Genomic DNA, 25,639 nt, shown 5'->3' with positions numbered 1-25,639 from the left:
AATGAAAATAAGTCCAATTTGATGTTAGTAATCATGTTTAATCATCTTTTTTTGGTCAACCGTCCTGCTTATGGGAAATTTAATCTCTTAAATTGGCATACTCAAGTATGTTAGCCTTTTATGGTCATACAGCATGCATGCAGTTAAGACTTGACTCCAAGTTCTTATTTTTGCATTTTTTCTGATTGAAATCAATAAAACAAGTATTTTATGACTTGTATATGGAACAAAATAGCTCTTGGTCAAAATAATCTTATGATTTTTCAAGTTTTTTTTGTTTTTCTTATGGTAGCCTTTTACAATCTAGGCAAATGGTACATACTCATATAAGAATTCTAAAATCTCACTGTACATGCAATTTTGAACCAGTTTAGCAAGTTATCTAGCTGAGGGATATATAAATTGCTCTTATTAATCTATGTTTTACCACAGAATTATGGTATATACAAAAAAAAAGCCCTTTTCCAGTTTCAAGAAAAAAGGGGGGATAATTTCTCATTTATGTCTTAAGTTTAAACTGATATATTTTTATTTAATGAAGAACCTCTGATAAAAATATGACTATTAGTAAGCACATAGCTTTCCTAATAGAAATTAATTAATAAAACAATAATATTTAGAATAAAAAAGGTATATTGGCCAATGGTAATATCCATATGCAGTTTTCTTTGAATAACCCATATGTTACTACCAGTCCAATTTGAGCTTAAAATTAATAAAATAGTATTTGGACTAAAGTTTTATATGTTTTTTATTGCTTGAAATAGATCATAGAATGAAATAAAGTAATGCTCAAGTCAATATAGCAAGTTTGGTTCTGTTATAGGTGTAACACCACTAATTCAGGCCCGGCCAGAAAGCACATACCAGAAAGTAGTACATATTTAACACAAAATAGTTCCTACGCATGGACATAACTTTCAATATATTTAGAATATGTTATTAATTTTGGTATCAAATGAAAGCTGCATGACTGGTGATCATTGCAGAACAATTTTTGACTGATAAATTTGAATAATAAAAAAATGGCATGAAATTTAAAAAGGAGGGTAGATTTTGCCTTTTTGTCAGATCGGAAGTACCTGTTTTGGTACATCCGAAGTTCCGGGAACCAGTTCTTTCTTATATGCAATGTAAGGTATGTTGATTTTTTCAGTACAGGATACCAGAAGGTGTTGCTTTGACATGCAATGATTGTCACTTTATTTGAACTTAAGATAAAAGAGCTGTGACCACAGGAAATTGAGGAATTTAACATAGAAAGCAATGGGGCCATTAATTAGTGGTGTACTTCCTATTAGAGGGAGTTTTACAGAGTTATCTCCCTGTAGTGTTATGAACCACCTTTGAGTTATCTCCCTGTAGTGTTATGAACCACCTTTAGAAGGAGTTTCAATCATTTATTACAACCAGAAACTTTTACCTTGAGTATTCTATTGATATCATCTTCTACTTCTTTCATCATTCCTGTTGCTCTCACATCAGTTATATCAGCTGCCATTTTAAACCCATAAGTCATTGTCTGAAAATCTTCCTTAAAAATTATTACAAAGGGAAGTAATTATACAAAAATATCCAAGAAACAGAAACCTGTATAAAGAATGAGTTAATCATGCATGTTATTTTTGTTTATGTTTTCATGCCTCTGTCTTTTTACAGCTTACTACCAGTATATGTTATGGGTTTTAATTGTTCTTCAAAGGTGCAGACTGATCTGTGATTGTTTTATGCACATGTACAATTTAAATTTATAAATCAACTAGAAGAGTTAGAATGATTTAGTAAAAGGTTAAAGACATAGCTGTTACTGAGCTAGTCTAGATTTAAGTTTTGCATATTGTCCTTAAGACATTCAGAGTTGAAGACCAATAGAACCGTCTCGTGGAATTTGCTGGTAGAGTATCCCAAAAAAGTTAAAAGTTCCCATAACTCCCATGAAAATAGTCATATCAAATTGAAAAGTATCATAAAAATATGGTGGCAAACCATCCTTCCAAGTGTCAAATGGTCTTAGAGAAGTTGCATTCACAAGGTGTCTTTATTGTACGAAAGTTAAAAATCAAAAGTGGTCAAAAACTAATAACTCCAAGGACAATGGTCAGATCAGTTGGACAAACAAGTTACCATCCTAAAAAGCAATAGATAAAGATCATTTCACTTTAAGTTCAAAAATATCCCATCCCATAAATACATAGATTTTACCCATCAGAATTGAACAAGAGGCTGTCACAACGACAGCAAACCGGATTTATTAACATTTATTTGTGTCCTGGCAATATCACAAGAACCATTACTGATGAATGGTGTAAGTGAAAATCATCAATATCGAATTTGACCTCCATTTTGTCATCAGTATCAACATATTAAAATTTGAAAAGCTTAGATTGAATGGTTCATGAGTAAATGCAACAACGTGAATGGAAACGCCATTTTACGATCTTTCAAGAACCATAACTCCTGAACGGTAAATGTCAAAATCATCATTATTGTACTTGACCTCTATTTTGTCATCAGTAACAACATATTAAAATTTCAAAAGCTTTTGTTGAATGGTTCATGAGAAAATGCACGGACACGACGGGAAACACCATTTTTCAATCTTTCAAGAACCATTACTCCTGAACGTTAAAAGTAAAAAATTGTCGTTATTGAACTTGACCTCCATTTTGTCATCAGTAACAGCATATTAAAATTTCGGAAGCTTTGGTAGAACAGTTCATGCAAAAATGCACGGACACGACTGGAAACTCTATTTTTTAATCTTTCAAGAACCATAACTCCTGAACGGTAAAAGTCAAAATCGGCATTATTGAACGTGACCTCCATTCTGTCATCAGTAACAACATATTAAAATTTGGGAAGCTTTGGTAGAACAGTTCATGCGTAAATGCACGGACACGACTGGAAACTTCATTTTTCAATCTTTTAAGAACCATAACTCCTGAACGGTAAAAGTCAAAATCGCCATTATTGAACTTGACCTTCGTATAGTTGTCAGTAATTACATATTAAAATTTTAAAAGCTTTGGTTGAACGGTTCATGAGTTAATGCACGGACAACATTTGATTGCCGCCCGCCCGACAGCCCGGCCGCCCGCCGTACATCCCCAAATCAATAACCGACATTTTTGTTACAAAAATCCGGTTAAAAATCAAGAAATGTTGTAATTTGTTTAATTTTTGGATTTGAGATTTAGCAAGTTTAAAGTGACTTTAAAGTCATAAGAAACCTCAAATCAAAAAAAATAATGCATACATTTTTTTATAACTCAATGGATAGTTTTTATTGTAAAACTTATGTACATATACTTTTTTCTGAAAAAAATTCTTTAATTTATTCATATTTAGAAAAAGTTTACTCTATTTTAATTGCTTCCTTCCAGGAAGCAATTTCCCCGACATATTTTCCGTATGCAAAGTGACCTCAGTGTGACCCATCTCGTAAAAATCCGGTGATCACAATACGCATGGATGTCCTTAAAATAAACTATTATCTAAATTTACATGTTAAACACGTGCTCAATTCCATGCTTTTTTGTTGATTTTTTGTCGATTGTTGACAAACAGGTGACAATCGTTAAACTTCGGCTTCAAAACACGAACTTTAATTACATGTACCTGCCATATTTTCACAACAACACTGACCGAGAAAAAAAAATAAAGATTATACGAAATTTACACGAAAAAAATGATAAATTCGTGCACAGAAGACTAAGTTTATGATGTTTGTATGCATTGGTTCAAGAATTGGAAAAACATTATTTTTCACTGGTCACTCGTTTCTTATGACTTTAACATAATGAGAAAGATAAGTTATAGCTTGTATCAATGTTACCTCTTCAAACACACTAGCTCTGTTGACACGATCTCTGATATGGTCTATAATCTTCAGCATGCCTATACTAAATGCCTTTAAACATCTGTCTTCAATGATGTAAGGGTCATGTAAATAAAGATTTGTAAACACAGTTTGAGCTAATGAATGACCTTCTAACCAGGTTACCTGAAAAATTAAACAGCTTAAGTTCATACAAATAGTTTTTTATATAAAACATCATATTCTCATGAAACTTTGTAAAAGTCAAACTTTAGATGGTATACTGTAAACCTAACTTGTTTTAGCGGATACTTTATTTCACATTCTAATATGACGTTCTTCTTTAGCTTTGGATACAAACGTGATTGACGTCACAATTGAAATTAAAACATCAGATGAATTTTAAACAACGCCAAAGATCAAAATGGACATTTTTGTTGTTGTTGCTCGCTAGGAAATTAAATGTTTTTATTCTTTTTTATTGATAAGCTGTTGATTTTCTATAACGTTTTTGGTTCATCAAATCAAAATGGTGACATTTCGAGCTTCTACTATAGGTCTACTTCGAGGTACAAAAGTTCAAAATATTCCTATTAGAATCGAAATAATTTGATCATGCCATGCTCTATGCTCATTTTAACATGGGTATATTATATTATGAGCATAGAGCATGGCATGAAAGAATTATTTTTTAATTTATTCATTTCAAACCCATTTCCTGGCTATTTAATTTCTTGATTGTAAATTTTACTTCATGCAGATAAATAAGGATAAAAAAATTTTTACATATTCGTCATGGTTTATATTCATGTTATTTTTCTACTAGCGAAAATAAATCACTTGACAATTTAGTTGGTTTACAGTAATTTTTGTATATATTTCTGTTACAAATCTCAGTTTTACTTCAGACTTCTTCCATCGTACAATAAAAAAAATGTTGTTCCATCTTCTTTATATTAGTTTTACTATGGATATTATAGTAAATCACCATCACCTCAATGTTCAATGACTTTGTTTGTTTAAGGCTTGATGTGTGATGTTTTAACTTTGTATGTAACCATACTCCTAAATTGTTTACACAACTTTGTTCTGTTATCTGTACATTATATATCAATATAACTTACCAAGCATGCCATTGAAGCATCAATTATTCCTATCAGTTGTGGAATGGATAACTCCTTTATCTTACATGTGTCAGCCTGAAATAATCACATACATAATAGTTTAACTGCTGCTAGTGGAAACTATCTGACTAAGATTTGGGATTTCCAAGGCAGCTGATTTCCCCTTTTTTGTCACAGTATTATATGGAATCGTTTGTTAACTGATATCCAACAGTATTAAAATAAGAAACCTAATATTTAGCATGTACAATGTACATGTAGAATCAGGAAAAACAGATTTATAATTTATGAAATTATAGCAGTTATGCCTAGTCAGTCTGTAAATGACTAGACATTAATTCAGCCTTAGATTGCTTAGAAACCCTGTATTAAGAAGTGTCATATGCATTCTTTTAGCATTTTAAAATTTTGTAACAGCTTCTATTTGACTCCATAACTTGTTCCTGTCTTAAATATACAAAATATATGCTGATTATATGCTGATTTATGTTAAGCAACCAGCAATCAACCAACAAAAATCTTTCTGACAGTCTTGCTTAATATTATTTAACATACTCACACTGACAGCTTGTTCAAAGTTAAGAACTTTTCTTTGAATTTGATTACACATCATCCCAGCGTCCATCTTGGGGTCCATCATTTCTATGGCAGACATTGCCTCAAAAAGTCCAAACCTATAATAATTAAATGGTACGAAAATACTTTATATTGTCACTTCAATACAAGTCATGTATGCAACAGTATAATGTCTGTACAATGTAGAAACAGACTTCAATACTTTCAACTTAACCTTTATTCATATTTAGCCAACTGCCTCATGGTCCGATGGTAACATGTTTGACTAGAGTGCAGGAGGTTCTGGGTTTAAACTTCAGCAGGTTCAAATCAGACTTTAAAATTGTTATTTGCTCAGCTCAGCGTGTACATTGTACAGTGTTGTAGGTCTAGTACAAAGCAGGATAAATATTTATATAACATAAACTCAAATTGATTTTAAAAGCTATTCTTTTCAGAGTTCTTGAAACCATATTTAGCATGGTGGTCATGAGGATATTGATATACACTGCGATCAATATACCTTATACCTGAGGGCCTAAACAAGAATAAAACAATCACACATTTTTAGTTAGACATCAAGATCTAGACCACCACTATTCAAAACTGGCTCCCTACCAAACTTTTTGGTGGTCAGTACATATACCAACAGGGCTGCCAGTTTGCCAGTTATTGAGAAGAAGTTTCAAGCTTATTTTAACTTTACAAGAAAAGCCAGAAAAGAAGATACCTTGGTGAAAATAAAAAGAATTTAAGTTAAAAAAATAACACTAAAGCTACAAAACAAGTCTAAAAATACACATGTATACATAATGGATAAATGTTACTTACGAGGCATCGTGTAACAATTCTCCTAATTCTAGTTCTCCTGCTGCTTCAATAAATTCTGAAGTGACATCTCTCCAATGGTAAACTGCTTTATTATCTGGTTGTATTGTCATTTCTTGTTTATTTCTTAAAGTATAAAAGTTAATGTTTATACATGCAAATAAAACATGTGATATGTCATGTAAGTAAAAGGTCTGTTGTCTTTTGTAGTGTAGCTACAGTACGGGTAGGGACTTATTTTTATGGATGTCTTAATCCGTCTAGTCGGATATGAATAATCGGACATTTTTATGGTAGGTAGTATGGTCATTAATCAACAGATCCAGGTGTGAATGGTCCTTTCATCTTAATCCGTGTTGCTAGAATTACGGTTCACTGATTTCAGAATCAGGTTACCTGTAATTTTAACCTGTCCTCTCAGTCACTTTATTGATTATATATTAGTTGCACATCGTATTTGACATAAAATATTTTTACAGGTGAAGTACTGGAGAAAACTTTGTTTAATAAAAATAGCCTATTTTTGTTAATTATGGTTTTGATATTTCAACTGTTATTTATTTTCTTTGTTCCTAAAAATAATTTTTATTTTATGTTCCTTTTCGTTTTTGTTTTTTTTATGTATCTTTTTTTTATTTGTTTGCATAAATTTTTTAAATATATATATTTTTACATGTATTCTATTTCTTGAAGCTTACGGTTATTTTTATTTTGCCGATTTATTTTCCACGTAAATCCATTGATTAGCAGAATGCTGTCTCAAGTGCTGCTGCATACGTTTTAGTTTGACGCGGACCCGCCGGTCACATGCAAAATATTTCTATAATTTTTATTTAATATTCAGTCTCACTCTGTGTTGTGTCAGTTCCGAGATAAAAATAATTACAGTGAGCAATACTTGTATATTATTAGTAGCTTGATGATTCTTTGTAGTTTTTACTTTTTACTGTAAACAAATATTGTCCGAAAGTTGGAGATGTATAACTAAAATAGAACGCAAATAATAACACTAGAAGAAAATATTGATTCTTCCCGGCCATAAGTTTATTTTAAGATTTCCGTGTTTGTTCATTATGCTAAATTAATATAATTGATCTGCATTTGGGGGTAGGGGGTAAAAGGGGTCCGGATCTCGAAATCCCGGGCTTAAAAACACGAAGTCGGAAGGTCCCGAATTTAAATAAATTTAAATCCCGACATCGCGAGAAAAAAAATTCCCAGTTCCCGAAGGGTTAATCCCGAAATCCCGAACTTAGTTGCATAATATAATTTACGCACAATCCATGTAAAAAAGGAAACTTGTGAGGAAACTTGTATGTTATATTTTTTATAGCAATCTAAAAGAAAAAATTGCCGTGAAAAGACAATTCCATCATACACATATTAGTGATCAACAGCATGTGCAGGTGGTTGAACTTTAAGTTAAACTTGATTCCACTCACAATAATATTGAATGCTAATAAAAGATACTTTAAAGATCGATTTTGTCCACTGCACGAGATTTTTATATGGCGGGAAATGTCGTAACAGTAAACACAGGTGACCTTACTGACCGTGGGAAAATTCATTCATGATTAAATTTGATGTGGAATGATTGACAGTATTGTGCTTTAGTTTTGAGGCTCTTGATCGATTTACCAGAATAGAAATTTAATCGATTTACATACATGTATAATCAAAACACGATTTAGTCTTCTTTAACTATTTTTTGTTTTATTTTTATTAGTTATTTCCCGGATTCCCATTTAAATAATCTATTTGGAGACCTCCTTTAAACTTCGGAAATAATACAACATCGATCTAAAAAATCATACTGAGTGCGCGAGCTTTAGAATGACTAGAAGTACGACGAAAAAGTAAAGACAGCTGATCATGACTAGTACGACAAGCCTTCAACCCCATTGGGGTATAAATGTGCATTTATTCAATAAACTATATAAGGTTAAACTTTGATTTTCGTGTATCGATTTGATACAACTTGTAAAATATATTTATAACACCGGCCATTTCCATCAGACATGAAAATAGAAAGGCATATTATCTCGAGTGTCAACAATTTTAAATAAAATTAAAAAAAATAGGAATCGAAATATGATGTCGGCGTTATAAATATTGTATTAAAGGAAACCAATTGTTTGACTTTCAAAGAGATTAACGGGAAATATGTCAAAATAGAAAGCACGAGTGATCTGTCTGACCAAAATGTTTCACTTGCGAGAAATGATTGACAGGTGTGTATTGGCACAAAACTATTGAAATAATTGGCAACACAATATATTGTTAAAAATCGTCTTTATTTCATTTTCAAATTATAAAAAAAAAAAAATTATATTTAATTTTAATTTTTATTCTTATATTTAATTTTAATTTTTATTCTTTCTCTTTGAATACAAAACAATATTTTACATTGATCTATCCCCCATAAATACTTATATATCTGTACAGGTAAAATTTAATTCTAATCAAGCTGGTACAGATTGATTTACGACCTTCCACTTGGATATTGCACAGCAGGTGTTTATTACACTGGGACAACTGTCCGACCAGTCTGACATCTAGACGGATTAAGACATCCATAAAAATAAGTCCCTACCCGTACTGTATATATATCATGTATATAGTCACAAGACATGAAGACATGTAGTGTTTTTTCCTGAAAATAAAAAAATAAAAAATTTACATTCTGGTCTCCTTCAATAAAAGTGGGAGGTCAGTAAACAAAAGATTCAGGATTCAGTAATACAGTCAGCATACATCTCTTAAGTAAGAGAAAGGTCATTGAGTCATAATAAGGTAGTGAAGAAAATGATATCAAAATAATAAGAATAAATTACCTTGATAAGGGATTCTGTGGGGGTTGATTATCGGAAAATCTCTATACAGAAATTCTGAAATGGGATTAGGTTTGTGTGTAACTAGTCCGAGATTACTCTGACATCCAACGGCTGTTTTGCCAGACAAGCTGGGTCCGTGAGACGTCAGAGCTCGTCCCATATCAAAAGTGGATATTTGCCCACCCAAAATAGATGCGCTGCTTCGTCGCTTCTGGTGCCGACTGACGGCCTTGGAATTATATAAATCGGGCATCAATCTGTTCATTTTTCATTTATCTTTTAATTTATGTAAGTTTCACCTACCTGCCAACTTTTATTTTTCCATATTTTAACAGTTTTCACAGATTGATGCCCGATTTATATAATTCCAAGGCCGTCAGTCGGCACCAGAAGCGACGAAGCAGCGCATCTATTTTGGGTGGGCAAATATCCACTTTTTGATATTTCCAAATGCACAGGTTGGTATGTACTCAGAGTAGTTTTTGAGTTTACATACATTACAGACATTTTTGTCCATTTGTTATGATGAAATTTTAGCCGGTTTAGGAATTCCTGTTATTCTTTTCATTTTATGGTTTGAGCTCTATATAGGACAGATGAGCATTTCCATGATAAACCATTAGTCGTGCGTGTTATTTGCGTTTATTGCTTACTCATTGCAAGAATTATCTTCATTTAAATTAGGTGAATCAAAATTGTTTTTCTCGTCGATAGTCGACATGTTGATTATGTAAAAGTTGATACAATCTCGGACAGATACAGGGAATCCGTATCTTCTTCTTCTTCTTCTATATGTATATCCTTCCAATAATGGAACACCTCCTCAACGGTATAATCCAGACGGAAGTTAATTAAAACTTATATAGTGGCTATGCACTAAAAGTTTTCCACAACTTGATAACTTTAAAAATTTAGATTTACTGGACACGGATAAAAACTAAAATATTTAAGCCGACTGATAAATAATTTACGCAATTAAAAGGTAAAAATATTTAGGCCTTATCATGGCAATATTTCATTATAAGATTTACTGTACACAACTAAAATCTAAAAATATAGGGTGCTTTATACAATGGAAAGCAGGACATCCCTGTTCTACTGAAAAAATATTACACCAGGGTTTTCGATATCACAAACTAGTCAAAACATTTACTAAATTTTATCATCGGTATAAGGAAATAGTTCGTAAATATAACTCAACATGCAGACATCTTATACGTTCAGGTATTTTACCTCCAATCGTTTATGGTAATATTCTTTGCAAAGCACAAAAATGTCAGTATTCACCTCTAGTTTATGCCTGTAATTTAATGAATGAAAATATTATTTATTCTCAAAAACATAATGCTACATTGATCAAAACTAACCTTTTTTAATTTAATGCAAGTTTTCTGTTCGGAAATCGTTCCGTACCACAACTTTCCAGTATTAAATTAGAAATTATTAGATCCTTTATAAAAGGTATTTAGAAAAAAAGTGCAGGAGACTCATATTCTTTTTAACTTCATTTCATGGTGCTTTTGTTAGTTTAAACATAGTTATTGATAGTTGATTGGGAAACAAGTTATTGCATCTTATATTAATCCCTTTCCACTTTTGTACTTTTGTTGTCGAAGTAAATAAAAATTTCGTGGTGAATCATGGAATTTTTATACGGGACGTATTATGGTACCCCGTTGTCCATTCGTCCATCGTCAGCATGTCGGACAAAAACTCAAAAACGTTGTGACAATTTACATGAAACTTTGGTGAATTGTCTATTGAGTTATCATCCCTTTCAGTTTTTTTTTTAGAAATTATTGATTTTACGTTTCCGAGTTATGGGATTTTATTAAACATTATAAAGTTTCTTAAGAGCCTGTGCCACTCACCTTAGTCTATTTGCTGCAGTGCATGTCAAACAAGGGGCACTCTTCAACATTAAAGACAAGAATAGAATTCATGGCAAAATTATCTGTTTTGGTGATGGTGACTTGTTTGTAGATCTGATTTTACTAAACATTCTTGCTGTTTATAGTTATCTCTATCTATAATGAACTTGGTCAAGTAGTTTCAGACGAGACGATTATTGTAAAACACAGGCACTTGTTTCTATCCATTGGAAGACCCACTATCAAGCGCCTGTGTTGTAAAAGTTAAGTTTTTGAAATTGAGAAATTATTTATAGGCGTCATAACGAGTGAGGATAGATCGCTTTTTATCAACTCGAGTTATTTAATTTCAATAGAGCCTTTAATACGGTTAACACTCTCATAGCGTAAATAAAAACTAAAAATTCCGAGAATCGTTGTTCTAGCAATTTGCACATCGTCGTAACCTTTGAAGGTCATCAATGACCTGACGAATAGCCAGTGGAAATGCCGTAATATCGTCTTGTGATGATGTATAAGGTGTCAGACCACCAATTAAAATTCCCTATCTGTTCTACCAAATTTTGCAATTTTCACAGCTTTCTGAATATCTTACCCTAAGTTTAACTTCCTAGACACCATGTACATGTATCATCTTTCTACATGCCAATACCCTTAAAGCCTTCTGAGAAAAAAACTGACCTTCGAAAAGAGGTACTCCTAAAATAACCCTTGGTTTTCTCGAAATCTTCAATTAGTATACCGTGGAGCGCAATCATACTTATAGACAAGTAAATTTTGGCTCAAAATGGTCTAAATATATTTCTATTTCACCAACAGTTTGATTTTTGAAAATTTGTTGGTTAGTTTAAGTAAGCAAGGACATCTAAATCCCTATTTTATGTCAGAGTAGAGCTACTTTTACATAGGTTCTATCTACATAGGAGGGAGTAATTGGAGGTGTGACACCAGCAGATCAAATTAACGCAGATTTCGTATTTTCATATCACACTCTGTGTAGTGATGATACGAGAACTTTCTATCCATGCAAGAAATAGATAATAAAACACAACCATGCATAAGAGAAATGAACTTTGAAAAAGTGACAGGTGTATCATGCGACCATGGCGCAGCTGTTTATTAAAAAAAAAAACGGAGTAAGAAACCCCAGTACTGGACAGCAAAGACGAATCAACATTCTATGTAATAAAACACATTCTGCTAATGGAGGCCTGACCCCCACCCCAACATAAAAAAAAAATGAATGAAAAATAAAAAAAATAAAACACAGACACAATTAATTCGCTCGATTTTTATTCCAATACACAAAAACATTTGAATTAGATTTTATACATAATAAACAATGAAACGAATAGCTCATCAGGAATACAAACATCTGTATGTACGTCTCAATCCAAATTATGTATGCGTACATTATATTGTTGACATCAAGAATATGTACTGTACATGAAAGTTATAAAATATGACTAACAGCAAAATATATACAAATGAACGAATGTTTATAACATGGAAGTGTTAGAACACCATTATCAATGTTACAAATGCATTGCTTCATGCTTGGAAAAGTACTTAACTTGAAACTTTGTTTATTATTTTTAATCATAAATACACTGACAAAAAGCATTTTAAACTATAGGCAATTTGTATAATCACTCGAAAAAAAATGGACACACTCGAAAAAGCCCGGACTGCTCTCGAAAAAACCCAGAACATAAATAAATGAATTTAGTCTCAAAATGTCGTTTTCAATGCAAGAAAAAGAATTTTTGTAAAGTGTCTGTATTTCTTAGGATATATAGATTCCTTGTATGCATTTCCTTCAACATTATCAGTGTTATGTGTATAAAAATGGCTTAATTCTGTATTTTGGAATTAAAGCATTTCAAGGCTTATTTTAACTTTTTTTAACGAAAAATAATGTCGGGTTAGTAAAATCTTTCTATATCAAATACTATTATACATAATATAACTTTGTATATTAAACACAAGCGTCTATATCACGTTTTGTTAGAGATGAAGTCTGTTTGTTTACATTTTTGTTCATATTCACTCGAAAAAAGTGGTCACACTCGAAAAAGCCCGATCAAATCACTCGAAAAACCACGACCCTAGGGTCATTTCAGGGCCTTTAAGCTGACTATACGTATGGGCTTTTCTCATTGTAGATGGCTGTACGGTGACTTATACTTGTGAATTTTTGTGGCATTTGGTCTCTTGTTGAGAGTTGTCTCAATGCTCATTGTTACCGTGAAGAAGGACCCCTATTTCAAAGAGAAATTGGAACTCAGTATTTTAAAACGCTTTGTCTCTTCGTCACATTCCCCGTTTCCATTCCGTCAATATTATCTTATGTGGTATTGTAATGTTAAATATGTTCTATGGAAAAAAACTTCATAAGTGATCAGTTTGATTTATGTCTCATCCAATTTGCGTTTATTCAGATACAATATGTTTAATCTTAACTCGAAATAAATAGGCTGGAATTAAGACACAACTTCATTATGTCTGAGACTACTACGATACACCGTGTACATAAAAGAGATGTATCCTGCTGAACTAACTTTAAATAAAGATAATACTAACAATGAAAACTTGGTGCCCTTCTACTTTCCTATTGTTAATAATTCATGTTTAGATGGTGACGTCCCGTTTGTTTATATATATATCCCAACTTGTTCAATTCGCCCGTCACGGTATAAAGCAACGTATTTGATTTTAACGATATAAATCTATGTATTTCTGAAAAATCGTTACATTAGGGTTTTCGAAATAGCAAACTAGTCAAAACATTTGTAAAATGTTATCATCGGTACAAGGAAATCATTCGTAAACAAGGGTTCGAGTTCTTGACAAAGGTCAAATATGTCAAACAAGAAAACTAGCGGCCTGACTAAAGTGCAAAATAATGAATAAAAATGACACACAACAACACACAACAACACATAACAACCACTGAGTTACAGGCTCATGATTTCGAACATGCATCAACTCTACTCCTAACATAGGGCAGTGGTGTAACATTACGAAATATCAATCAGTACACTTTTAACATCCATTGGATTTAGTGTAAAGACTTCATTAACATGTTTTAAAGTCTAAAATATCAACCTTGATAGCGCTTTAGTTATCATTTAAAAAAAAACCTAGACGCGAACAACTGCAAATTTTGCATATAAATTAGTTTGCTATGTTTGAATAATGTTTTGGCAGACCGATTAAGTATAAATTCATTTTTGCATTGTTAAATATGATTATCAATAAGAACCATGTTGTATCATCTGCAGTAAGATTTACAGAGCGAGGAAAATACGTCATGCCCGGCTTCCACATCATTAAACATGTTTGGTCTGTTTCTTGGCCGACTTGTTCACTATTCAGTCTCAAGGTCTCCTAATTACAAATAAGACATTTTATCGATTGAATTGACATGTATGTGCATCTCTATAGATTTAGATTATGGTAGCAAAACATGTTGTACAATTATTGAAATCTAAGTTTTTTTCTAAATATTAAACAATTTAAAACAACCGACCGTATTACATGCAAGTCATTGCTACCTATAAACTGTGACAGGTATGCATGCATGGGAGAGTCATGCATCAGTATTCAGAATCTAGTTTAAATGTCTTTCTTAGTACATTAACACCTAAAGAAAAAAAAGAAGAGAAAACATAAGTTAATCGAGTATATCGCATATTATATAACAATTTCATATTTGGTTTCAGCTGGTTATCTCGGGTAAATATAGCGCCAAAATTATTAATTTGTGCTTATAACAAATAAGAAAAATGAGCTTATTTATTTGTCTTGTAATTTATCAAACATTATCAAACAACCATGCATAAGAGAAATGAACTTTGAAAACGTGACAGGTGTATTATGCGACCATGGCGCTGCTGTGTATTAAAAAAAACGGAGTAAGAAACCTCAGTACTGGACAGCAAAGACGAATTTAAAAAAAACACTGGACACTTTTAATTTGCAAAACACTCATTTGCAAATCCGCCGCCGCCTCAAACAAGAGCTACAATATCATGTATGTAACCAAAATGTGCAGAATTTCATGGGATTCAATAATTTCATTAGTTTTCTACAGTTACTTTCATATTTATTTTGCAATTTGAATTATAAAAACATGGGATTTTCAATATCCCATGGGACAGGGCAAAATCCCATGGGATTTACCATTATCCCATGGGATTTTGGTTAAATCCCATGGGATTTTTTTTTGTCCCATGGGATTATTGTAGTCCCATGGGATATTTGTTGTCCCATGGGATTTTTATTATCCCATGGGATTTTTAATATCCCATGGGACAAATTAAAATCCTATGGGATTCTAATTGTAAATATATAGATATAAATAAACAGTAATGTGTATGTTACAATGTATTCTATTTGGTAGTAAATTATTATAAGATGAATCTTTTTAATTGAATATCTTTTTTTCTTAGGAAATGTTAATTTAGCATATTGTTCTTTAACTGTTCAAAACTAAACTTTTAAACAACAAAGCAGATAATGTAAGTATCAATATATGTTTATTCATGAATTATAGAATACTTTCTTGAAACACAATTATTTGCCATTTGAAATCAATAAAAACTCTATTGGTAGGCTTAACATACTAGTAGCTATTTAAGTAAATCTATTTTTTTCACAATATCCCTCAACACAAAACATTAATAGTTTCTTATCATCCAGCATTGTTTGATGGTATAGTCCACTTTTTGGACATTCAGCACAGAACTTTGACATTATTGTGGTTTCAATATTTTTTTGAATTTAAAAGAACTTCAAATCATTGACTGAGTGATGAAAATAATAACTGATCCAACTTTTTTCTTTGAATTTATTCTGGTCTTGTTTCTATGTTTTCTCCATTTATTTTAGGTGGTGAATTTCAATCCTTCTGAAAAAGAACCAATAAAATCTAAAGTAATGGATTATACAAAATTGTTTTCATACATGTAGCAATAATATGATTTTCAATAAAAATAGCTATGCGGTATGGATTTTACTGATTGTTAAAGGTTGTCCAGTGTCATCAGTTGCTAACGGCCTACATCCTTTGGTCTCTGATGGAGGGTTGTCAAATTAGCAATATACCACATCTTCCTATTCTAATACCATATAACAATCAATTAATTTATTCTTCTTTATAAAATTTGGGTATTTTCCCAAGTTATATACATAATATATATATATATACTGTAAATTCGGAATTAATGCAAATTTTTATTTATTGCGAAAAATGCAACGGAGTTGTAAACGCAATAATTTAAACTCGTATTATGAAATATTTTATATGGATTTAAACAGGATTTTTCAAAATCGTAAAATTTAAAATCGCATTTAAGTCTAAAATGACAGAAGCGCAATAATAAATGCACGCAATAATTTATGAATTTTACAGTATAAAGATCAATGTTAAAAGTTAAAACTTTAGACAACTATAATAACAGTTATTATAGTTGTCTAAAGTTTTAACTTTTAATTAACATTCCATTATTCACAAGAATTTGCAATATATTATACAAAATGCAGACAACAGAAACAATATTTCTTTAAGCTTTTGAAGTTCAGACAGATTTCAATTTGTGTTTTATTTCAATGAAAAAATACCTTGAACATATTGGAAATTATAACATTGATACAAACAAAATATGTATGTTTTATCCTTTTTTTTTTGTGTTGTTGGCTTGCTGTCTCATTTTAATATACATTTAAACATACATCAATAATCTTCTTCTTTATTAAAAGTAAAAATGGGATATCATTATAGTTCTATCACATAACTTATTACCAAGTTCAAAAACACAAATGTGTTTGATATTAATTTTAAGACATGTATAAATGTTCCAGACCATATCAGTATTCGGATCTTACTTTTATGGTCCAGAACTTACAGTCCCACCATATGTGTACAGTCAGACCATTTAAGTATACTTGTACTGTCTGGTACCAGCTCAACCAAACCTGTGTTTTTATTTTAACTGCAATTAAACTTTTTGTATTAATCTATTAAAGATTTCAGTTATGTTGATCTGTACTGTACATTTGTTTGTAATAAACTTGACCAACTTCTTAAAATTGGGCAGACTGTATGCGTACAGTCCAAATACTTGTTTGTTCTGGAACATAAACATGATTAACAAGCATTTGGCAGGATGTCATGCTAAAATCCCATTAATATTAGTACTAAATTTTGAGTATATACATGTAAATCCACAAGTTACTTACTGAAATTCATGGTGAACACTCATCAAAAACTTACAATTTAGAGGAAAGACTGGAAAGATGAATGCACTAACACTATTAAAACAGAGCATAAAACTTACCGAAAAACAAGATGTTTTACATTTATCCAGGAGCAGGATAATTGAAAAGTTGTTTTTTTCTTTCTCTGCTGTCCATCATATAACCTTTGAATTCATTCATGCAAAATATGAAAATCTGCAAAGGTAAGACCTAGAACCTCAACTTATCCACATTTTGAATTTTGAACTGCATACTTGTCCTTTTCATCTTGCTGACAACCTAAACATAAAAAAATGATAAAAACATAATTCTAGATTGAATTTGTGTTTTTATTTTTGTTGGTACATGTACAAACAATTTTCCCAACTTTAAAACGAAAACATCATCACCAAAGAGGAGGTCATACTAACCTCCGAAATATTTAAACAAACCGAAATTATTACTTGATTAAGATCTTGTCGTAAATTAATGGCATAGATACTCTTATTTTTGAAAACTTGATGTCTATTGCATACTTATATTCCTTTGTACGAGAGTATGCATATTAAGATGGACTCCATGGACTTTAATGTAAGCATGATTAATTTTACAGTCACTGACAGTTTTTCAGCTCTATGTGTACATTTTGAGAGAATCTTGCAATACTGTATATTCTGATATTCAGAACTTATTGTGAGGTTTTTATTAATACAACTGAAAGCTGTATCTCGTTTTCATTTCTGATACATATTTATGAGCTGAAGACCAGTGCCGAATTTTTCTCACTGCATTGAAGACCCATAGGTGACCTTCGGCCGTTGTCTGCTCTTTGATTGGGTTGTTGTCTCTTTGTCAAATTCCCAGTTTCCACTTCCCATTTTATATCATGTATGCTGATTTTTCTTAAATTACAATATTCAATCATGCAATTTTGTCTATTATTGAAAATACGATAAGCAAAAATAAATGCACAAAAAATTTAACATTGTTATATATATGTAAAAGACTTTTTTTTAAATTCAAAACAGTTGCCTACACTGTTAATTTCCTTGTTTGATTTATATTTTTAAAGCCTTTATAGCTAGCTAGATGGTATGCCGGGGCGGATCCAGCCATTTTAAAAAGGGGGGTTCCCAACCCAAGACAAAGGGAATGATCCTATATTCATTTGATTTGTTTTATTGTCTCATACAAGAATATATATGGTTTGACGGTGGGGATCAGGGATCCTGAAATTTTTTCACCTAACCACTGGATGACAGGGGATCTCAACCATTTAAAAGTTTCTCAAACATGTGGGGGTGGGGGTGAACCCCATGGACTCTCCCTATATTTCCTTTGATTTGTTTTATTGTTCTATACAAGAATATATAAATATGGTTTAGGGGTGGGGATCTTGACCGTTTACAAGTTTTCAAACTAGAGGGGGTGGGACTTCACTTTTATTTTATTTCATTATTAATTTTATTGTCCCCGACAAGAATATATATGGTTTAGGGGTGGGGATCTGGATCCTTCACAAGATAATAGCACATTCTCAAATTGAACAGAGTGGGGTAACCCCCAAAGACCTCCTTTTAATTTCATTTGATTTGTTTTATCGTCCCATTCAAGAATATATATGGTTTAGGGATGGGGATCTGGACCGTTTACAAGATAATAGCATATTCTCAAATTGAAAGGGGTGGGGATTACCTCCCATGGACTCACCCTCCCTTCTTTCTTCCCCCCGAAATACCTTTTAATAAGCCCCAATGCACAGAGAGTTCACAGTATTTTCCCTTGATTTACACTAAAGAATATACACTATACAGGTGTAATTTTTTTTTTAAAAGATAATACAACTGAAGACCACCACGACCACAGTGGTGGATCCAGAATTTTTCATAAGTGGGGCCCACCGACTGCCTAAGAGGGGCCTGCTCCTGCCATGACTCAGTGATTCCATATATAATCAACCAATTCTTTTCCCAAACAGGGGGCCCTGAACTCCTTTTTTTTCCTCATTTCAATCACCCTGATATAAATTTAGTTTTATCACTTACAATAGGAATGGTTTGAATTCCCCAATAATTCTTATATACCATTAATATCAACATATTTCATTTTTGATAAATGAAAGGCAAAAGTTTTCTATGGGTAGAAATGGATAGTGGGAAGCTTTCAGATTCACACCATGCCGGTGGCTGTGTTCAAAGTGCTGGGTTTTTATGACCCTCGTTGTTTGCGGACTAACTATTTAGGCCAGTGGTGGATAATAGTGTGCGTGCATTAATCTTCTATACCTTCTTAATCAATATATTCAAATACTGACGGCAAGTGTTGTAATGATGTATCAATGTCTTTTTGAAATCACCGTGCTATTTACATGTGGGATCGAGAATGCAGGGGAAGGAAACTTGTCAATAATGTTTATTTGTAAGCTAAAATAAAATGAGCCGCCGTAAAATTAACCTTGGGTAATAACAGTGCATGTAAGGCTCGTCTCGGAGGGGTGTCTTTTTTTCTGTCTTCTTTTTATGCCCCACCTACGATAGTAGAGGGGCATTATGTTTTCTGGTCTGTGCCTCCGTTCGTTCGTCCGTTCGTTCGTCCTGTTTCAGGTTAAAGTTTTTGGTCGAGGTAGATTTTGATGAAGTTGAAGTCCAATCAACCTGAAACTTAGTATATATGTTCCTTATGGTATCATCTTTCTAATTTTAATGTCAAATTAGAGTTCTTACCCCCAATTTCACGGTCCACTGAACATAGAAAATGATAGTGCGAGTGGGGCATCCGTGTACTGGGGACACATTCTTGTTTTAGTTATATTTTTAATAACTTACACTTTTTTCCATTATTCTCTTTCTTTCACTATTCTTTATTCCTTTTTTTTCTTTGTCCTTTGTTCTCTATTCTGTTAATTCACATCCATACCCTCTTATGTGTATGTGGACTTACTGTAGTTTATTTTTTAGTTCTGGCAGAGATATTAGATACAATATATATGTCTCTGGTTCTGGTATTATGCGATAAGTCAATTTCTTTTTCATGCAGTGTCATGAAATATAATGGTTTTATGCATATCAGCCAAGATTGTGCGCAACATTTTAATAAACAATTCAACACTATATACACGTTATGTGAATTTTATTAAAATCGATGAAGAACATGAATTTGGCAGCTAGTGCCCCTTAAACAGGTGAAGTTCAATTAACAAATTCTGATCTACTGGCATTCAACACCAAATTACTTACTTGCTGTATATTGATAAATGTGATTGTATATTGTCAATACCTCAACATCGAGAATACGTCATGTGAGGTGTTGGTCGCTACGTTTGATACGGGGTCAAAGGTTGCGGCTTCGAGACAGAGAAAAACATCCAGGTAAAAAGTGTAGAATTTTGTTTTTGAAAATTTGAGTTGTAAATTTTCCTAAAAAGTACTTAATTCCGTTCATCTAATTGTAAATTTTCCTAAAAAAAGTACTTATTTCCGTTCATCTATTATGGGTATAAACTAAACTGAACAAGAAAAGTATTAGTAAACAGACAGAAAGTCCGACGTTGAATTAATTATTTTACAATTAATTGTTTAAATATATGAGAGAATGTTTTAGGCGAATTTTCTTTAATTACAGATAAATGTATTTTAGGTTCAGGAAATGATTTATTCTTCGGGTACGTCTAAACAACCGCTCAGGACTTTCTGAGTGCACTCAGGACATACAAAGTGCACTCAGGACCCATTACCGTAATCATATCTGCACACATGATGGATGTTTATATTCGTTATACGCTTCTTATTTTAGAGTTAAATTTTGGTAGAAGTTGAAATCGCAGGGGCGGATCCAGCCATTTTAAAAAGGGGGGGTCCTGACCCAGGGCAAAAAAAAGGGGGGGGGTTCAACTACATGTCCCCATTCAAATGCATTGATCGGCCAAAAAAGGGGGGGTTCCACCCCCCCCCCCCCCCGGAACCCCCCTCCCCCTCTGGATCCGCGCCTGAATCGAACTTAGATAGATATGTTAATTCTTATAAAATAATGAGGGCACGTGTCACTGATTACACAACTACTGAGCCATGAATTATCCAATCAACAAAATTGATTGGATTATCTTTATTGTTTTTTAGGAGTTGTATTGTTTAGTTCAGTTTTACCTTTAACATGAATTTGCATATAGAAAAAATAAAACATATATCTCATTCGATGTGCTTTTTCAGTTTATTTTTCATGATGACGGGTAAATTAATTTGTTGTGTTTTGCAGTTCACGAATAAAGAAAATTATTTTATAGTTGCGTTTTTTTTTCTGTAACAAGTTCGATTTTTGTTTTTCAGTGTGATTCTTTCCTCTATCTCTCTCTCTAAATCAAGTTTTTAAACAAACACAATGTTGACTGAATATCAAATTTTATTACATTTGTATATCTTTATTCTCAACAAACCATTATACAAGAGAAGACAATTATGTACAATATTCAGTTTAACCTTAACGGAAATCTGTGCACGAAGACTTAGTCGTGGTTTGAACGGATTTCGTGTCAATAAACTGTCTTCGAAATAGTCTTTCTTTGTTAATGTTTGTGTCATTTTGGTCTTTTGTGGATAGTTGTCTCATTAGCAATCATACCACATCTTCTTTTTAAAATTTCTCGCTACTACAATCTAACTTACATATTTTTTAGAAATAATTATACCCAAAATATCATAATTTTCAAAAAACGGAGACGAAAACGGAGACAAGTTCATTTTCAGAATTTATTTTCGCATTGAAATTCGTTTCAGGCTTGTGAAACTGGACAAAACGACTTTAATTAGAGAAAACTCAAAAATAAAATTCCTTGACAAGTTCGATAAAAATGAGAAATAACATCTAACTACATGTATATGAGTTTGATTGTTTGAAAAGTACGGCTTTTACCGTTTAGAACGGATTACATATACAAAACTTTAATTAATATAAATTCTTTTAAAGTGTGAACATTTATAATTATTTCCCTTTTCAAACTCGTGCAAAGAATTAATTACTGGTCCAGGACATGATAATAAAATTAAGAATAAAACTTAAAAATTTATGGAACGAAATTTTAATAAAAGACGAAAATCTTAAAACATCGTGATATTCATTCTAGACGTCACAATATTACTTCCCGCATGGTCACACTGTACTAACAACACAATGTATAAAACAACAATAAAGATAATCCAATTAATTTTGTTGATTGGATAATTCATGGCTCAGTAGTTGTGTAATCAGTGACACGTGCCCTTATTATTTTCTAAGAATTACAAATTCTACCAAATTTAACTCTAAAATAAGAAGCGTATAAAGAATATATGCATCCATCCTGTGTGCGATGACTATAAAGGGTCCTGAGTGCACTTCGTATGTCATGAGTGCTATCAGGAGGTCCTTCAAGCGGTGTTTAGACGTACCGTTATTCTTCTGGAAGCTTCAATTTTTTCTTATCAATAACTTTTACACAAGGAGACATTTTTTTTTACAGCATGAACCCCAGTTAATGAGCAAACACAAATTAAGAACGAAAATCGTTTACAATTAAATTTTATAGAAGGAAAAAAGGGGGGGTAATAAACAAATTTTTTTTACGCTCACATACTTTTAAACAGATTTGCATATGTAAGCTCTCTATAGTTAATGTTAAATTATTTCAGGAGTTTTGAAAAAAAGAATATTATATACAGTTTAATTTCGACTAAAATAGTGATTCTTTTTATAGATTTGGTAACTCAGTTTCGACTCAACATTTCATTTTGAATTGTTAGATGGCAAACTCTTTAGGCGAATATTGTATCTGTTCTTTATTTAATTATGGTGATATTGGCGATAATATTCATTATAACAAGGCCTTGTACAAATCCTTGATTATAGAATGTTTGGTAAAATAAAAAGACGAAAGTAGACAAACCCTAATTATGCAGGGTTTCACAAGTTGATCTCAAAGCGGCCCACATTTAACATATAATAAGATCTATATTTTTCAACGTTTTCAAAATGAAATAACTTGAATTGAAAATTTCCCAACTGTGAAAATTTGTTATTTCTAAACGTCTTTAATTATTATTTCGGAAAAAAAAATTATTTAGCATATTCATATATTTTCATAATTTTTTCCGAGGAAACCTTTTTTTTTGCAAAGTTTACTTCTATATGTTTTTAACCATCACCAGCGACTTATTCTCTGCCATCACCAATTAGTACTAATTATTAAAGATCAATTGCCCAAATTCCAATGATGATTGGTATATCGTATTGAATATGACCATCGGTCATCCGTGACGTATCCCAAATAACGACGCATGCCGATAGATAGATCATAGTTTATTAATTAGCGTCTCGCAATTTAAATTTCATCAAGGGGACTTAATTAAACCAGTTACTATACAAATCTTGAAAAAACGATGTACATGTACTTTTTAATATTTTTAAAACAAATTACGAAAACGTTTAGTGTAAAAATCACCGAATATAAATGTTTCTTTCTTGCAGGTTTTGGCATTTGTAAATAACATTAACGTTTTGGAATTCTAATGCAAAAGACAGTCGATTCAAACTGAAATAACTTCTTTAAAGATGGTTTGATTTTTTCAGAGACACATGTATTATATATATGTCTCAATACATGTATTATATGTCTCTGATTTTATCAAAACAAAAATTACAAAATTATAAATATGTTAGTTATCGAATGTATACCCTGAACTCTTACTATTATATATACATGTCCTAAGTTACTTAATGTCCTGTGTGCAACCAGGAGATCCTGAACGGTTTTTAAACGTACCATTATTTTATATATGCATATATTCAAAGCTGTTCTTAATTATATGCATACTAGGTATCAGTGGCGGATCCAGGGGGAGGGTTTCGGGGGTTGGAACCACCCCTTTTTTTGAACGATCAATGTATTTGAATGGGGACATATGGTTGGAACCACCCCCTCCCCCTTTTGTCCTGGGTTGAGACCCCCTTCTTTTCAAATGGCTGGCTCCGCTGCAGAGGTATATTTATATATATATGTGTGTACCACCCCCTCCTAAATCTTGGGAAACAAATGGTAGATTATATAGGGAATCACGGAAGCATGACTGGACGTGACCCCTCTAAGGCAGTCAATGAGTCCCCACTTATGAAAATTTCTGGATCAACCATTGCTTAGTTCTAGTTATCTTAGGTCCTAGTGTGAAATAATGCCAATAGGTCTTTTAAAACACATCTTTATTCATACATGTATATATACGTTTTCTCACGGATTTGTTCATGCAATATTGGAATTATGTTTACTCAATGCGCAATTACTGAAGTTTATATTTGCTACTTTTCTTCTTAATTTCATATAATTTTTTTTTTGATTTTTTTTCTTCGAAAAATTAGTGGTGTTGAAATAGGGAATGGACACAGATCATACCTTATCACATTTAACCAAAGAAATGTTGTATAATGTCATCAATCTGTATTACACGTAGACAGGATGTTCTCTAGAAAACTATACGTTATACACACCCGAGAATACACGCATTGTCGTAATGGAAAATTACTGTATGTTATAGTTACCTGTAATCAGCTTTGCAACACCATGTCATGACAGTTCAAAAAGATTTTCTCAGTCAAATCAAATTGGAATATTCATTTTTTCTGTAAAATTTAAAACTTTAAAAAGTAGACTTTGACAAAATTATGAAATAGAAAGAATTGAAAAATTTAAAATCGTATTTTAACAAAGATTTAGATATAATTTTACGACGATCCTTAAAAAATAACCAAACAAACGTTGAATCGTTTTATATTAAAATGCTGACACACACCAGTTTGCCATCTCAGTATGCAAGGCAAGGGTGCTTGGTGAGGTGCTGGAACTTGATGTTCATGTATCATTAAGTTAATACAGTTCTGTTAGTATTGACTGCCTTTTTACAGAGACTTTCTATTCTTACTGTTATCAGTTAGTATAGACGGTTCCTGGCTTAGAATGATTCTCTGCTCAGCAAATGGTGCGTAATTAGCATTTGAATCAAATTTCTTGTAGAAGTAAAAAACACAAATTAATGTATTTGACAACTTTATTCAAGAGCACAGTCTATATTATCCGGCGTAAATAACTTCGAGATTTATGTGGAAGTTTACTCTGCTGCTCGATCTATGCTAATCGATGTTCCAGTATATTTCATATTTATATTTATTCGTGAGGCCTCGTCATCGTTTATATTCACTAAAAGCACAGTCGCCTAAATATTTTATATGGCGAAAAAATTGCGAAAATTGGGGGAAATAATATATTTTTAGTAGCATTATTATTTTAGAATCTTAAGAGGTTGCTTGCAAATTTAACTCTAAAATGAGAAGTGTGTGACGATCTATAACGAA

General features: G+C 32.1%; 1 protein-coding gene and 1 long non-coding RNA gene across 6 annotated transcripts in view; both read right to left on the bottom strand.

Annotated features, from left to right (window-relative positions):
* Positions 1–25,639, bottom strand: part of LOC139518715 (N-alpha-acetyltransferase 35, NatC auxiliary subunit-like) — a 129,436-nt gene that overhangs the window by 57,323 nt on the left and 46,474 nt on the right. For 2 of the 5 annotated variants that reach the window (XM_071310199.1, XM_071310195.1), the window contains exons 2-6: positions 6,328–6,450; positions 5,501–5,615; positions 4,942–5,016; positions 3,836–4,003; positions 1,424–1,534 (exon numbers count right to left, since the gene is read on the bottom strand). In XM_071310199.1, coding sequence (XP_071166300.1) covers positions 1,424–1,534; positions 3,836–4,003; positions 4,942–5,016; positions 5,501–5,615; positions 6,328–6,437 — 579 coding nt within the window. In that variant the 5' untranslated portion in view covers positions 6,438–6,450. Of the gene's footprint in view, positions 1–1,423; positions 1,535–3,835; positions 4,004–4,941; positions 5,017–5,500; positions 5,616–6,327; positions 6,540–8,923; positions 9,245–9,654; positions 9,946–25,639 lie in introns of those variants that run through there. The other 3 variants (XM_071310194.1, XM_071310197.1, XM_071310198.1) reach the window with 3 other exon arrangements.
* Positions 15,778–19,667, bottom strand: LOC139518682 (uncharacterized). The gene is made up of 3 exons (XR_011663428.1): positions 19,555–19,667; positions 17,371–17,569; positions 15,778–15,941 (listed from the first exon to the last, which is right to left on the bottom strand). It is a non-coding gene; the product is annotated as an uncharacterized lncRNA (long non-coding RNA).

This window comes from Mytilus edulis, chromosome 4 (assembly GCF_963676685.1).
Source record: "Mytilus edulis chromosome 4, xbMytEdul2.2, whole genome shotgun sequence".
Lineage (NCBI taxonomy): Eukaryota > Metazoa > Mollusca > Bivalvia > Mytilida > Mytilidae > Mytilus > Mytilus edulis.
Note: the sequence above shows the minus strand (reverse complement) of the source record. Positions and strands in the feature narration are given on the sequence as shown.